The sequence below is a fragment of the Paramisgurnus dabryanus genome, chromosome 12 (genome assembly GCF_030506205.2).
Source record: "Paramisgurnus dabryanus chromosome 12, PD_genome_1.1, whole genome shotgun sequence".
Lineage (NCBI taxonomy): Eukaryota > Metazoa > Chordata > Actinopteri > Cypriniformes > Cobitidae > Paramisgurnus > Paramisgurnus dabryanus.
Genome location: NC_133348.1, coordinates 3,779,182 through 3,796,632, shown reverse-complemented (window position 1 = coordinate 3,796,632; position 17,451 = coordinate 3,779,182). Strand labels below are relative to the sequence as shown.

Here is a 17,451-nt window from a genome sequence, read left to right as displayed (position 1 = left end):
AACACTTAATGCTTAAAGGAAAACACCACCATTTTTCAATATTTTACTATGTTCTTACCTCAACTTAGATGAATTAATACATACCTATCTTTTTTAATGTGTGCACTTAATCTTTGTTCAGCGTTTTGTGAATGTGTTAGCATTTAGCCTAGCCCCATTCATTCCTATGGCTCCAAACAGGGATGGATTTAGAAGCCCCCAAACACTTCCATGTTTTCCCTATTTAAAGACTGTTACATGAGTAGTTACACGAGTAAGTATGGTGGCACAAAATAAAACTTTTGTTTGGAGCCATAGGAATGAATGGGGCTAGGCTAAATGCTAACACATTCAAGAAGTGCTGTACAAAGATTAAAAGTGCACGCACTGAAAAAAGATATGTATGTATTAATTCATCTAAGTTGAAGTAAGAACAGAGTAAAATATTGAAAAACGGTGGTGTTTTCCTTAAGGATTTAACTTATTTTTAACCAAGGTGGATTACATAATTGACTGCTTATGTGCACATACAGTCATTTGAAAGGTTAATGGTGTATTATTATTATTATTACTGCAATATTGTTATCTGGTTGCATGAATGTTAGTCAAGGAACAGTCACCCAAAAATAATTTGGTCAGTATTGACGTCATTAAATGTTCGTTCTTTGTTCTGAGGAATGATACTTGGAATATCATTCAAGCTGTTTGTTTTCTAAGCAACGATTGCAAAACATTAATCCATCATGCAGAGGTATACACAGGATACAGATGACAAAATTTAAATTTTTGGATTTATTCTGTAACACTTTATTTACTTCTTGTCAACCAACAATCATTACTGCATTAACAGACTATCTGTTAAATATCTGCTAACACTTTATTAAGATGGTCCCTCACCAAACATTCTACTAACTGGTTTCATCAGATGCGCGCGTGTTGCCACGGTTACGAACCTGGTCCAAAGTTAACTTCAGGTCTGGTCTTGCTAACTAAACTGATCTCTGGAACAAATACCTTGCGGAAAATAAAAAAATCTCCAAAAGATGAGGGATGACATTGAGTATGGATCACTGTTGTGTGGATTTGGTAGCCAGGCAAGAATTTAACTCTTTCCACACCAGCGTTTTTTTAAGTTGCCAGCCAGCAGCATTTTTTTATGATTTTACAAAAGTTGCCTTCCAGAAAATGTTCTTCTTTAAATATATAAACATACAATAGGCCTATAGAAAATGAAGGGAACTTTCAAAAAAAAGTTTCATCCTATCTTTTATCATCTCTCAAATATGGGTAGGTTTCTTCAAAAAGACAACATTTTGAGCAAAAAGCTGAGATAATTGCATTTTTGTGAAGGACTTTTGTTAGAGGTCAGATTCAGAGCGATGATCAAAACTACTGTTTACTTGTTTGCCACGTAGCAATAAAAAATATACTAAAAACCTTGATTATTCTGGTTAGTCACATTGTACTGCTATTATTTTGAACAAGACTGTATATATATATATATATTAGGGCCGGGACTTTAACGCGTTAATTAAGATTAATTAATTACACAAAAAATAACGCGTTAAACATTTTAACGCATTTTAATCGCACTTATTAATAGAGTCATTCGTAAATGCTGCAGACCCTGTTTTAGTTCGAGAACTCCGGGGTTGTGATGCAGTGTAAATAAAAGTAGACGGAACCTAAACGAACAGCTGATTTTAACGTGACAACGCATCAATTTCAAAGTAAAAATGATTTATTCTGGTAAATGGAGGTTTGCAACGGAGGTTTTGCCCAATAAACATCTACCAACAAACTACAGATTATTTTAACATGTATCCTAATGTCTGTTATATGTTAATGTTTGAGTATTGTTGGGTTTAAATATTGTTGTAATGTTGTTTTGTTTCAATTTAATTAGTTTATTACGAGTTTAATTTAAGTTTTGTTTGCTACTTTAAAACGAATTTCGTTTCAAATAATTTGTCTCGTAATTATAAACAATGTTTTGTTGTTAGGTTTTGTGAATATAAATTAAAAAGAACATTAAAAGCAACACCGTGCATCTCATTGATGCATATGCTACCGAATGCCAAAACATGCAGTGAGTAGCCTATATCACTTACTTTTCAAAAAATCAGCCTGGCAGTGCCCAGAAGTTAAATTTACACGCGCATTTAGAGCATACTGTAGCAGCACGTTTGATTTGCGGTGTGCTTAAGACTTTTAAAAATCAACTTCATATTAATTTTAATAGGCTACTTTGACGGAGGACACGCACAGAGAACAGCGACGGCAGGTAAAGGAAAAAAGTTAAACGAATAGAGTCAGTTTGTAAGAACATTTTTAAATTGACTATAAGATCATCAATATGAACTCTGAACAATGAACTATTATAAACATAACAGCAAGAAAAGCTGAAGAGGAACTCGCAACATTAAAGCAATAAGCATTTATGTAGGCTAAAGCTATATATCACCTCTTATTTTTTTTAATTTAGTTAAGTTTCAATGGTAACACTAAAGGCGCGTACATTATGCAGCGCTTTTCACATCCGAATCCCACTTAAGAAACCTATAAACGATGTGCAACTTAAAAAATATATTATGCACATTTTTATATATTTTATATATAGTATATTATGTTTTGTTGTTTTTATACGCGAGGTGGGGCATCCGCGCACATAGGTACCAGAACACAGACAGTCAAAACCTGAGAAGTCCCGAACCCTGCAATATTAAACAAACTACTTTAAGAAATGCGGGCCAGGAAGCGGGTCGGGTATAATATATATATATTTTTCGTTGCGGTCCGAGTTGCGGGCGGGTTGTTTATACATTGACCCGCGCATCACTGGTAAGCGTCGATAAGAGCATGGTTGTGTGTAAGATATGGAACAAGGAATTCACATATCACCGCAGCACATCGAGCCTCAAGTATAATCTCAATGCAAAACATACAGCAGCTAGGGTGGACATTAGCCCGACTCCGGGTACAACGACATGGTTGAACAAAAATAAACAATATTTTGTTAAGCTTATGTATTCAGTCATTATTCATAAAAATCCATGTAAAAATTACTTCTTAATGTTCTCAGGTCAAATATTTATATGAGATTAAAATGCGATTAATTTAGATTAATTAATTACAAAGCCTCTAATTAATTAGATTAATTTTTTTAATCGAGTCCCGGCCCTAATATATATATATATATATATATATATATATATATATATATATATATATATATATATATATATATATATATATATATTAGGGCCGGGACTCGATTAAAAAAATTAATCTAATTAATTGGAGGCTTTGTAATAAATTAATCGAAATTAATCACACATAAATATTTGACCTGAGAACATTGAGAAGTTATTTTTTCACATGGATTTTTAGTATACCATGAATAATGACTGAATACATAAGCTTAAGCAACAAAATATTGTTTGTTTATTTTTGTTCAACCAAGTTGTTGTACCCGGAGTCGGGCTAACGTCCACGCTAGCTGCATTGAGATGATACCAAAGAGTATAGAAGCCCAAGAGGCGAAACTCTGTTGTGTTATGGGTAACAGTCTGTAGATGGCGCTGCGGAGCCACGGCCGCCATTATGGACTGAAAGCTGTTGAAATCGTTAGCGAGCCTCACAACTTTCTGCCTGTAATAGGACATTCACAGATTGTTTTTGTTCTTGCCATTAAACGTTCACTATGTGTAATTTCACTGAAGATGTTGAAAAAACTTGTTAATATTTTTGTGATATTCTATGTAAAAGATTAACTCTTAAGAAATGTTCATTTATAATTTTATTTATTTATTTTTCCAAATCATATATATGGTGATGTTCACTCATTTCAAAATCAACATTTGAATAAATATCTTATTACTGTGTGTCTGCCTATATATTATTTCATGAATTTCTGTTATTCATATAACAAGGAAAATGCATAATAGAACATAAATATTGATAGATTAAAGGTTTGCAGTAATTTTATAATTGTGTCTTTGCAAACCGTAAGTGGGAGGCTAATGAAGCCGATTCGGTGGGGGACATACTCTTACGAAAAAGTACTATAGGAATCTTATAATATTTTGGGACAAAATAGTATAGTAATCTTATAGGAATACTATAGTAATTTGGGACATACTATAGAAGTACGATAAGACTACTATAGAAATACTATAGCAGCTTTAAAATATTATAGAGGTATTAGAACATCACAGAAGTATGTTATGTTCTGTAATACCTCTATAATATCCTAGAGCCGCTATAGTATTTCTATAGTAGTCTTATCGTACTTTTATAGTAATATTTTGTCCCAAAATACTATTTTCCTAAGGATAATTAGGCCATGCATAACCACGTTGTTTTCGTATTTAGATATGACGACCAGAAAAAAAATAAGTTATGCCAAGTTTTTGTTATGTTAAGTTGGTTCAGTGCCATTGACTCTCATTATTTTTCTGCGTTTTCCTTCAGTTTTCAGTCCGTCATGGGGGCAACTGTTGCTATGGAGCGTTCTATTGAGTTTTGTCTCTTGGGCTTCTATACTCTTTGTCTGAAGTCATGAACGCTAGTTGGTGCTCCAGTATAATCGGTCCGCCGAAACTCATCCAATGAGAAATGTTCCGCGGTGCAAAAATAAGTGCGATTAAAATGCGTTAAAAATGTTTAACGCGTTATTTTTTGTGTAATTAATTAATCTTAATTAACGCGTTAAAGTCCCGGCCCTAATATAAATATATATACATTTAAGAAATGTTTTATTTATATATAGTCTTTTTATATATAATATAGAATTTATAAAAATATTGTTAATGTTTCTTAAATACATACATGAATGCGTGTGTATTAATATATACATAATAATTACACACAGCACAAACTCATATGTTTGCAAAAAATTACTTTTATTTTGTATGAGATTAATCTAGATTCATCTATATGCCCAGTCCAAATATATAGTTAGTAGGATAAAAGTGTAACCATTTTTCAATTCCATGTATTCATTATGATTTGTGTTTCTTTTGAGGTTCACGCAGGTCGGGCACATTTGGTGTGTCCCATCACAGAATGCAGTGGTTTTTTGGAGGAGAGCTTGGTGGTTTCAAACCTGACCAGTGAGGAGCTTTCAAAATACAAGTACTTTCTGGAGCTGAGCTTACTGGACTCGAGCACTAAACCCTGCCCGCATTGTAACCTGTTTACATCACTAAAGGGACACGGCCAACAGACATCCACCAAGGCCGAACACAAGTATAAGGTCAGACACCTTTAATGTGGTTTGACGTGTCACTGGAAAGGGCATTTGCTAAACATATTTTTTAAATATCTTCACAGATTCAGTGCACAGAGTGCCAGTTTGTCTGGTGTTTTAAATGCCACGCACCTTGGCACGAAGGTCTGAAGTGTCGAGACTACAGGAAAGGAGATAAACTGTTGCGTCACTGGGCCAGCGTCATCGAACACGGGCAGAGAAACGCTCAGAAGTGCCCACGCTGCAAGGTATACACAAATATGCTTAAAACCAGGTTCAGAAAAAGTAGTCACTATGTTCATTGTCATCTGGGATGTTAAAGAAAACACGTGTTTATTGTGTGTTTTTCTTTAATTTTCCTCCTGTTTAATTCTAAAGGCATTTTTTATGCACACATGCGTTCGGCTGTGCACTTTCGCATACGCGTAAAAAACAGACAATACTCCGGGCTTAATTACGACCTTTGAAAACATGGCATTCCAGGAAATCTTAAGACTGAGCTGTGGGCAAAGTGATTTTGAATGACATGAATTTTACATGAGGCCCATTTTAAAGGCTCTTTTCTCCTTCACCAAATAATATCAGAAGCGTTTGTTCTTTATAAACGTCTGTGTGTCAGGCGTTTCTGTGAGGCAGTACTATTTTTCCATCCACGCACGTGCTTTTTTGGAGAAATTGAAGCTCGAATGCTTGGCATAGTGTGCATACCTGAAGCAGATACCTGAGGGCAAAGCAAAAATATTTTCATTGAGTTCTTTCTCCTCTTAAAATGCAGTTTCTCAGCTCATGATCATTGTGTCATCATTTTGTAAGCTCTAGGCTTTCGATAATTGAAAATAAGGCTCAGATTTAAGTAAATCTGCCACACTTTCTCTCTGCTTTTACTGAAAAGGAAACAAGAAGTGGAAAAGTAATATTATAACGGTCCATTATGGTCAATTTTGAAAAGAGGTTACTCACAATGCTAATCAGTATTATTGTCATGGTTTCCAGCTGAATATTTAAATATACTTAAAATAAAATTTAACAGTACCACTTTTTTAATAAGGTTGAATTTGTTAACATTAGTAAATGCATTAGCTAACATCAGGCCCGGCACCAGGATGGCATAACTGGGGCGGCATTTTAATTTCTTAGGGGGGGGGGCACACCTTATTGTGACTGATTTCCTGCACCTTTGAATTTATTAATTCATTTATTTACATATATTATTGCCTGTATTGGGTATATACACATTCAACTTTCACTATTAAATCACCTAACAATCTTAACTCATTCCCCGCCAGCCATTTTTTTAAAAGTTCCCCACCAGAATTTTTTTTTGTGTTTTTCACAAAATGCCTTCCATGAAAACTTTCTTCTAAAAATATATAAACATACAAATATATAAAATGAAAGAACAGACCCTCTGCTTTCAAACGAACAATAAACAAACAAAATGGGAAAAAAAATTCATTCCATCTATCTATCTATCTATATATATATATATATATATATATATATATATATATATATATTTATTATATATATATATTTATTATCTATCTATCTATCTATCTATATCTATATATATATTTATTATATATTTATTATATTATATATATATATATTTATATATATATATATATATATATATATATATATATATATATATTTATTTATTTATTTATTTATTTATTTATTTATTTATTTATTTATTTATTTATTTATTTATTTATTTATTTATTTTTATATATATTTATATATATTTATTTATTTATTTATTTATTTATTTATTTATTTATTTATTTATTTATTTATTTATTTATTTATTTATATATATATATATATATATATTATATATTTATTTATTATATATATATATATTTATTTATTATATATATATATATATATATATATATATATATATATATATATATATATATATTCAGCTTATGAACTCTTAAATATGAGTATTTTTCTTTAAAAATATTTTTTTTTTTGCAAAAAGCTGAAATAATTGCATTTTTGTGAAGGAATTTTGTTAGAGTTCAGATTCAGAACGATTATCAAAACATACACAGAGTTTAAAATTTGCAAATAACATTTTGGCTTCAGTTTTTCTTTTTCATAAATTGGGTATGTCTAGTTTGAATTTAAGAAACGAATGTTTAAAACCTCGCAGGCTGAAAAATAAATCAAGAAAACCAATGTCGCTAAATTCAACTGCGCTTTTCATTTAAAAAAAAAATTCCTGATGAATTTTTATGTTAATCTGCAATACTGAGATAACATCAACTTTCAGAAACAGCTTAATTCAGAACTTTGCCAAAAGGCAGAGAACCTGGCAACGCTGCCTTGCTATTACCCAAACTGGTTGCGCGGTGAAAAGAAGCAGCGCCTGATAAACGTGCAGCTTGTACTGTTTGAAGAAAACATGCCTGACTTTAATCATAATCGCACAGCTCGCGCTGTATGAAGCGAATGCCTGTCCGAGCTGTCGGACATTGGAGAGGGAGCATGTGACGTCACAGACCAACTAATCGATAATGGAATTTGTAGACATGCGTTTTAAAATTGAGGGGTGATTTTTTTTTTGGTTTATTGATTACCATTGGCAAAACCATGATTTAACAACCAGAGATATTATGTGGTAAGTAACCATAACTTAAGTACTATCTTTACCCACAGATCCACATTCAAAAGACAGAAGGCTGTGATCACATGACCTGCACGCAGTGTAACACAAATTTTTGTTACCGATGTGGAGAAAAGTACAGGCACCTGCGCTTCTTTGGAGACCACACCTCCAACCTGAGTGTGTTTGGATGCAAATACCGCTACCTGCCGGAGAAACCCCATCTGCGACGGCTGGTCCGAGGCTCCGTTTGTAGTGAGTATGAACAAAACACATCTTGAACTAAATTGAGATTTTGATCATTGTTTATTAATTCGGTGACACCCCTTCTCTCGTCAAATTTAATCTAGACTTCAAGCTCAGAATTCTGCTTGAATAGAAATATAAGTTCAGTTTTGTCTGATTTGATCTTAAGTAATATTGTCATGGCACAGCTAGAGAAGATAAAAGTACTGTTTGGACATTTCAGACCATCCTAAGGCGGCACTGATCTGCCTTCAGTTGGCATATCTCTCTTAATCACTGGCGTATATGTTTGTGAAGTGTCCTCAGGGCAGAGCAGCGAACCGTAGTATTACACTCACCCATCCATAAAACACAGCGTTTGGTCCACAAGTCAATGGGTTCGCTTTCACCAACTGGCTTACTGAGAAAACGTCTCGGGTTACGAATGTAACCATTGTTCCCCGAGAAGGGAACGAGACGCTGCGTCGCCGAAGCTACGCTATGGGAACGCCCTCTGCGTGATTGCGTCTGAAGCACGTATGTCAAATCAGTCCAATGGTCAAGTGACACGTCATAGGCGGGTGACGTGGGAACCAGGAAGCTATAAAAAGAGCACCCAGCAAGCCAACTTCAGCTAAATTGTGCCGAAGCAAGGCGAGACAGGGATGCAGGGAGTATGGCAGGGAGACGCAGCGTCTCGTTCCCTTCTCGGGGAACAATGGTTACATTCGTAACCCGAGACGTTCCCCTTCGAGGGAACTCGAGCTGCGTCGCCGAAGCTACGCTATGGGAACGATGTACCAAAACACCATACTACCAAATGCCTGTCTGTGTGTAAAAACGCGCACAGCTTAAGACATGAGCACCTGGGCTCCAGGCGTAGCACCAACATCTAACTCGTAAAACCGAACGAATGTGAGCGGAGAGGACCAGCCTGCCGCATCACAGACATCCTGCATTGAAGCCCCTAGCCACAAGGCCTTAGAGGCTGCCATACCCCGGGTAGAATGAGCCCTGACGGCGATAGGTGAAGGCCGTCCAGTGGTCTCATAAGCCAGAGAGATAGTCTCAACTATCCACTTACTGAGTGTCTGCTTGGTCGCCGGCAGGCCTTTCTTGGGCGAGCCAAAGCACACAAACAGTTGCTCAGACCTCCTCCACAAAGAAGATCTGTGAACATAGGCATCCAGTGCTCGCACTGGACACACCAAGTTAAGCTTTTCCTGATTCCTATCCCTAAATGGGGGAGGACAGAGGGCCTGAAGTACGACAGGTCGTGGCACATTAGTCGGTACCTTAGGCACATAGCTGGGCCTTGGGTACAAGAAAGCCTTAACCATCCCCGGTGCGAATTCAAGGCACGTAGGGGAAACCGACAGGGCCTGAAGGTCACCCACTCTCCTCAGAGAAGTGACTGCCAACAGAAGTACTGTCTTAAGTGCCACAAACTTGACTGGAACGGTCTCAATGGGCTCAAACGGAGCCATGGACAGACCTTCCAGCACAACGGCCAGGTCCCAAGCTGGGACCCTGGGTCGGACTACAGGCCTCAGCCTCCGAGTGCCACGAAGGAAGCGAACCACCAGCGGGTCTCTCCCAAGGGATTGTCCGACCAAAGGAACATGGTAAGCCGAGATGGCCGCCACATACACCTTCAGTGTAGAAGGAGATAACCCTGCGGTGAACTTTTCCTGCAGAAACTCCAAGACTGTACCAATTGGGCAGTTCACAGGGTCATGCAGGTGTTTGCTGCACCAGGAAGTAAAGACTCTCCATTTAAAGGCATAAAGCTTCCTCGTGGAGGGAGCTCTGGAGTGAAGAATGGTCTCAGCAGCCTCAGCTGAGAGACCAGATTCTATGAGTCTGGCCCCCTCAGTGGCCAGACCCACAGTTTCCATAACTCTGGGCGGGGGTGAAGAATCGAGCCACCCGCCAGAGAGAGGAGATCCCTCCTGACGGGTATTTCCCAAGGTGAGCCGTCGAGGAGGGACACCAGGTCCGAGAACCATATTCGGTTCGGCCAGAGTGGGGCAACCAACAACAAGCGGACGTTGTTGCGACGAACCCTTTCCAGAACTCCCGGGAGCAGAGCGATCGGGGGAAAAGCGTACAGCCGTAGCCTCGGCCATGGCTGAACCATGGCATCCAGACCCAGCGGTGCTGGATGTGTGAGAGAAAACCATAGCGGACAGTGTGTCGTCTCTCTGGACGCAAACAGATCCACTTCCGCCTGGTAAAATCTCGTCCAGATGGACTCCACCACCTGAGGGTGGAGCCTCCACTCCCCGGGCCTCAGCCCCTGTCTCGACAGGACGTCTGCTCCCTGATTCAGACACCCGGGAATGTACACTGCTCTGAGGGACAGCAACTTCCCCTGTGTCCACAGAAGGATATGCCGCGCCAATTTGTACAAAGGGCGTGAACGCAAACCCCCCTGGTGGTTGATGTACGCGACTACCGACGTGTTGTCTGTCCGGACTAACACGTGATGGCCCCGCAGGTGAGGGATGAAACATCTCAGGGCGTAGAACACTGCCATCATCTCTAGGCAATTTATGTGCCAGCTGAGCTGTCTGGCCCCCCATAATCCATGAGCCAGATGGCTCCCCATAGTTGCTCCCCAGCCTGTGAGGGAAGCATCCGTTGTCAGCGTAACTCGACGGAACTGAGCCCCCAACATCAGTCCTTGGGAGAGAAACCATGGTCTCTTCCAAAGATCTAAGGCACGAAGACATCTGCGCGTGACCTTGATCAGACGGAACGGGTTGCCCCTCGGGGAAAACCCTTTGGTTTTGAGCCACCACTGTAGCGGTCTCATGTGAAGCAGCCCAAGGGGTATCACATTGGACGCTGCTGCCATGAGCCCCAACAACCTCTGAAATTGTTTTACAGTGTGTGACTGGCCTAACTTCACTCTGCCTACAGCCAAAAAAAATGGATTCCACACGAGCAGGGGACAGATGTGCCTGCATTGTCGTTGAATCCCATATAACGCCAAGAAAAGCTGTCCTCTGTACTGGAGAGAGCATGCTTTTCTTTGCATTTAGCCTTAACCCCAGTTCTCTCATGTGGGTCAGCACAGCATCTCGATGCTGCGCTGCCATACTCTCTGATTGGGCTAAAATTAGCCAATCGTCTATGTAGTTTAAGACACGGATGCCCCGGAGTCGTAATGGAGCCAGCGCTGCATCCATGCACTTTGTAAATGTACGGGGTGACAGAGATAGACCGAAAGGGAGAACCCGATATTGGTAAGCCACGCCCCCGAAGGCGAACCTCAGGAATCTCCTGTGTTGCGGGAGGATAGATATGTGAAAATACGCGTCTTTTAGATCTATCGTCACAAACCAGTCCTCGGATCTGATTTGTGTGACGATCTGCTTTATAGTTAACATCTTGAACTTTAGTTTTGCAACAGACCGGTTCAGATGACGTAGATCTAAAATCGGACGTAACCCCCCGTCTTTCTTTGGAACTATGAAATAGCGGCTGTAAAACCCTGACTCCCTGTTGTGAGGAGGAACACATTCTATGGCTTCCTTGCACAAGAGAGTTTTTACTTCTTGTTCCATTGTTAGAGTCTGCCCAGCACCCACTATGGTAGATAACACGCCGTTGAATTGGGGTGGCTGGTTGCAAAACTGAATTTTGTAGCCCTTTTCTATTATTTGCAGAACCCACTGAGACACGTTTGGCAGGAGTTTCCACGCTGCCAAATTTTCTATAAGGGGGACCAGCCTCTCGAGACTGGCTTTTTGTGTACTGCTTAAACTTTTCCCGGTGCCCTGAACCAAACTGGCAGGGTTCAACCTGGGTGATATTAATGCCTCCCTCCTCGGAGAGAGGTGTTGCGTGCCCCGCGCACGAGGCACACAAGAATATGAAGCCGCTGTGCCCCGAAACACACACTGCGGCGGGGTTAACACACTGGCATCCCGAGGGCATCGAGGAGAGACGGGCACCGTGTTGTGAGGTGACTGCCGGCTCTCCCCGATTGGGGGCTGCCCTCGGAAATATGACACTACGTCCCTCAGGACTTCTTTTTAGCCGACGCCTTCCTCGCCATAATAACAGCCCTCAGGTCTGTTTTCTGCTTGGATGATGTCTGAGCGCGACCGCCCGAACCCCAGTTTTTTTGAGGGGGACCACGAGTGGCAACACTATGCTTTTGCGATGCTCTATATGATGTCGATGGCTGCTCCCGCCCAGCAGCCCTAGAATCAAGAGCACGGCGGGGGAGATAGCGTTCGAACGCCGCCGACTGCTTACGAGCCTCCGTAAATCTCTCGACGACAGTATTAACGGCATCGCCGAAAAGACCGGAGGGCGCAACGGGCGCGTCTAAGAGGAAAGCCCTATCTGAGGATTTAAGCTCAGACCGATTAAGCCATAAATGGCGTTCCGTGGCTACGAGAGCTCCCATCGATCTACCCACGGCTTTCGCAGTTTCTTTAATCGCCCTGAGTGACACATCAGTGACTCGACGAAGCTCTTTAAAAACATCAGACGTACCCCCCGCCTCGGTATCCAAATCTTTAAGCAGTTCTGCTTGGTACGCCTGTAAGACAGCTAAGGTATGCAGTGAAGCCCCAGCCTGCCCTGCAGACTTATAAGCTTTACCCACTAAAGATGAGGTTAACCTAACCGGTTTCGTGGGAAGCGAGGGCGATTTTAATGATGACGCCGCAGCGGGGGAGAGATAGCTCGCAAGCGTCTGCTCCACCCGGGGCATCGTTAAATATCCGTGCTCACCCATCCCCACAATGTTGGAATACATGGTGGCGTGAGGGGTATGAACACGGGCTGAATACGGAGCTTTCCATGATCTCGACAGCTCGCTGTGGAGATCAGGAAAGAAAGGCATGTTGCGCCGCGAAGGTTGAGGTTTCTGTTTTAAAACTTTGTTTGGACTTAGACATGATAATGACACACACTCGCTTGCTGAGGCACAAAGAGCTGAAGTTGGCTTGCTGGGTGCTCTTTTTATAGCTTCCTGGTTCCCACGTCACCCGCCTATGACGTGTCACTTGACCATTGGACTGATTTGACATACGTGCTTCAGACGCAATCACGCAGAGGGCGTTCCCATAGCGTAGCTTCGGCGACGCAGCTCGAGTTCCCTCGAAGGGGAACCGATGTACTTCATTCAGTTCCCCTGTGGTCTGGTAGTAGATAAGAACTGTGTTTGTTTTTGATGACTCTACAGTGGGTAAGCTGCTGGTGGCTCCTGTGCTTATCGTCCTGGTTGTGATCGTGGGTGCTTTGGCTTTGGTCATAGGTAAGAATTGTCTTTACACTTCACATGTGAATCTTAAAATGCTTATTAATGTGAACCTGGACCACAAAACCAGTCTTAAGTCAATTTTTGGAAATTGAGATTTATACATCATCTGATAGCTGAATACATAAGCTTTTCATTGATGTATGCTTTTTTTAGAATAAGCAATATATTAGCAACTATTTAGAAAACAGGAATATTGGGGAAATCGCCTTTAAAGTTGTCCAAATGAAGTTTTTAGCAATACATTTTTAATATAAACATTTTTGATATATTTAAAATAAATGTGAAAAATATCTTTATGATCTTTACTTAATATTCTAATGATTCTTGGCATAAAAATATTTATTAATAATTATTTATTTTCAATTTTTAAAAACAATTTTGTTTATGTTTTGCTAGTTTTCCTTTTTATCTTTGTAAAAATACATGATATTTACCCCTTTAATAGTAATTTACTGTACCCGTCAAAATTATTGGCAGCATCTGGGTTACCGTGTGTTATTAGTTAAGAGCGGTTTTTATGTCAGGCTTAATGTATAGGCAGCAGGTTGATATCGCAGAAATACGCCCTGACAGTGGGTGAATCGGAGGGTCTTGTATCACTGAAGGGGCTTATTTGACGATAACAACCTGCTGCCTGTACATTATCCCGCTTATTACACAGATATTTACCTCATTAGTAAGGTAAGGAGTTTTAAATATTGATTTGAAATATTTTATTCACTAATTTTTAATGAATACAGACCTTCCATGAGGAAAAGTAATTTACTTTCGGTTTTAAGATAAGACACGACAAGACGTTCAAATGTCACGAACACACTATTTGGTTTAATCATTTATCCCGGATATGTTATTATTAGAAGACATATTTATATTTAATTTAGTGTAATATTAAACTAAACCTGTCAAAAGCGGTAGTTATCGCAAAAGAATGAACATTGCAATGTCATGACTGGCCAATCAGAATCTAGCATTTTAGAGAGCCATGCAATAACTGGGAATAACAAATCGCAAAATGTCACATCTGGCCAATTCGAATCAAGCATTACAGCCGTGCAAGTTATTATGATAGTAGTGTTAGCACGTCCCAATTAAATTCATCCCTGTTTGGATCCTAAGGAATGAATGGGGCTAAGCTAAATGCTAACACATTCACGACGCGCTGTACAAAGATTAAAGGGATAGTTCGGCCAAAAATGATATTAAACCCATGATTTACTCGCCCCCAAGCTGTCCGAGTTGCATATGTCCATCGTTTTTCAGACAAACACATTTTCGGATATTTTAGAAAATGTTTTAGATCTTTCAGTTAATTAAATGAAGTTACGGGGTCCATGACCTTCAAATCCCAAAAAAGTGCGTCCATCCTTCACAAAAGAAATCCAAACGTCTCCAGGATGTTAAAAAAAGGTCTTCTGAGGCTAATCCGAGCAGTGTTGTTGTAGAAATATCCATATTTAAAACTTTATTAACGTAAATAACTACCTTCCGGTAGCGCCTCCATCTTAGACTCCTCTGTATTCAGGAGAGAGTATTAGCGTAGTGTACGCACTTTTCTTAGTGACGTATGATAAATTCGGATGGCGGGGGCACAGAGCAGCAGCAGAGAAGCCTCCGTAGGCTGCGTAAGCTCTCATCCTGAATGCGAACGCGACTAAGATGGCGGCGCTACCGGAAGGTATTTATTTTCGTTAATAAAGTTTTAAATATGGATATTTCTACAACAACACCGCGCGGATTACCCTCAGAGAACCTTTGTTTATCATCCTGGAGCCGTTTGGATTTATTTTGTGGACGCACTTTTTTTTGGACTTGAAGGTCGTGGACCCCATAACATTACATTTAATCAACTGAAAGATCTAAAACATTTTCTAAAATATCCGAAAATGTGTTTGTCTGAAAAACGATGGACATATGCAACTGGGACAGCTTGGGGGTGAGTAAATCATGGGTTTAATATCATTCTTGGCCGAACTATCCCTTTAAGTGCACGCATTGAAAAAAGATAGGTATGTATTCATTTGTCTAATTTGAGGTAAAACCATAGTAAAATATTGAAAAACTGTGGTGTTTTCCTTTAACAATTCATAAATGTATGAGCAAATACTGAAGCTAACATGAATAAGATTAATAAATGCTCATTGTTAGTTCACATTAGCTAATGCGTTTACAAGTACATTAACAACCTTATTGTAGTGTTACCAAAAGTTAAAACTTGCAACCACACAGATAAAAGTCTTATTTCTGTATCATGTCAGTATAATGTTTTTAATATTACTATTGTTCATTTTGGCAAACGTGATTGCATGCCTGATTTATTGTTGCTTTCAATCTGTTGTTCTGCTGATCCCTCCACAGGCCTGTTTGCTTTGCCTATCTACTACATCTGTAAGAGGAGAAGGAAGAACACACAGGGGTCAGGCCGATGGTTGTGCTGAGTCAGACATTTGTCACCTGCTGTAACGATCACATTGTGAGGTTTTCCTGTTGGCTGCATCTTGAATATCCTCAATCCCACGGTGACCTGCTCCTGTCAGAGGGCAAGCGTGACATTGTTGGCATGATGATCAAAGACGTCATGATTTGAGATTGTGTTCAGGAACTGATTTCAATTCAGTTCGTTTTAAAAATTGAACTGTTGACTGTAGGACTTGATATATTTATCGCCGTTTATTCACCCTCATGTCATTCCAAACCCTGTTGAAAAATAGTCACTTTTTCCACATTCTGTAATGACAGTGACATGAGTGAGTAACTCCCCCACATGCATCAGATGTTATAATCTGTACAGCCCAGTCTCACAAAATTTTGTTATATAGTCACGTATTTTTTTGATTCTTTTTTCGTGCTATTATCACGAAATTTCGTGTTTTTTCGTGATCGTATAACGAATTCCTGTTTTCGTGTGATTATCACGTATTGGTTACTCAACTGTTTTGTCCTATTTTCTTACCATTGTCGCTTCGGTTTAGGGTTAGATTTACATAAAATGACATCCCTAACCAAACCCAACTCTAACCCCAACGCCAGGCGACATATAAAAAAATAAATCAGAAAAAATAGTATAAACCAATATATAAAGAAGCATTCTAATGCAAGCACCAAATCTAACCCTAAACCGAAGCGACAATGGTTTAAAAATAGGAAAAAGCAGTTGAGTAACCAATACGTGATAATCACACGAAAACAGGAATTCGTTATACGATCACGAAAAAACACGAAATTTCGTGATAATAGCACGAAAAAAGAATCAAAAAAATACGTGACTATATCACGAAACTTTGTGAGACTGGGTAGAATCTGTAAGCATTTAATGCTTGATGAATTCATCTTTACCCATCTCTCTCTCCCATCAACTGTGTACTGTGCCAACATCCGCAGGAATTTACAAGATCAACAAAACCCATTTCTGTCTGCTGCACTGTGAAAACCCAAAATTACAGGAGGATGCAAGGCAATGACCAACATATAGGTCATCTCTGCCATGCAAAACAATACTGAATCATGCAAAGTATTCAAGCCCCCCTTTTTGTCAGAACTGATGGATATCTGCGCATCTAACCAAATGCAGAATATACAGTGGCGTCCAAAAGTCTGAGGGAACCAACTTCTGTGGGATTACTATAAATACAAATTAGCAAAACAATCTCAGTTTGCTTTAATCATCATGACTTTGCTTATTTTCATACTTTGGTCTCTTTTGAACCCTGCTGCAGTATGTGGATGATGCACAGCACATGCATTGAATGTTTATCCTGAATGAACTGTAAGATTCGTCACAATATGTGTTTTGTCCTAATTTAAGGTGGACGCTTGACCTTTATCTCTAGATTATTTGAACCTTGCACACTGAGACGTAGCCACTGGGCGGCACTTTGTTCATTTAGCGGCATGATGCTTGAGACTATCATGTTGTAGCCGAATAGGCACACCTGCTATAATATCGCACAGTGTTATAGATTCATATCCATCATATAGCCATGTGTTGGGTTTAGTTCATTTGTTACAAAAATAAACGATTACTGTAGCATGCCAACAAATATAGGATGCTGAAGAATAACCAAACTATATTCACTCCACTTTAGTACATGACATTTA

General features: G+C 39.4%; 1 protein-coding gene across 1 annotated transcript in view; it reads left to right on the top strand.

Moving 5' to 3' along the window:
* Positions 1-16,154, top strand: part of rnf217 (ring finger protein 217) — a 30,596-nt gene extending 14,442 nt beyond the window's left edge. The window contains exons 2-6 of the mRNA XM_065256220.2: positions 5,006-5,236; positions 5,314-5,478; positions 7,901-8,102; positions 13,279-13,350; positions 15,712-16,154. Of these exons, the coding sequence (XP_065112292.2) occupies positions 5,006-5,236; positions 5,314-5,478; positions 7,901-8,102; positions 13,279-13,350; positions 15,712-15,791 (750 nt within the window). The 3' untranslated portion in view covers positions 15,792-16,154. The remainder of the gene's footprint in view (positions 1-5,005; positions 5,237-5,313; positions 5,479-7,900; positions 8,103-13,278; positions 13,351-15,711) is intronic.
* The last annotated feature ends 1,297 nt before the right edge of the window (positions 16,155-17,451 follow it).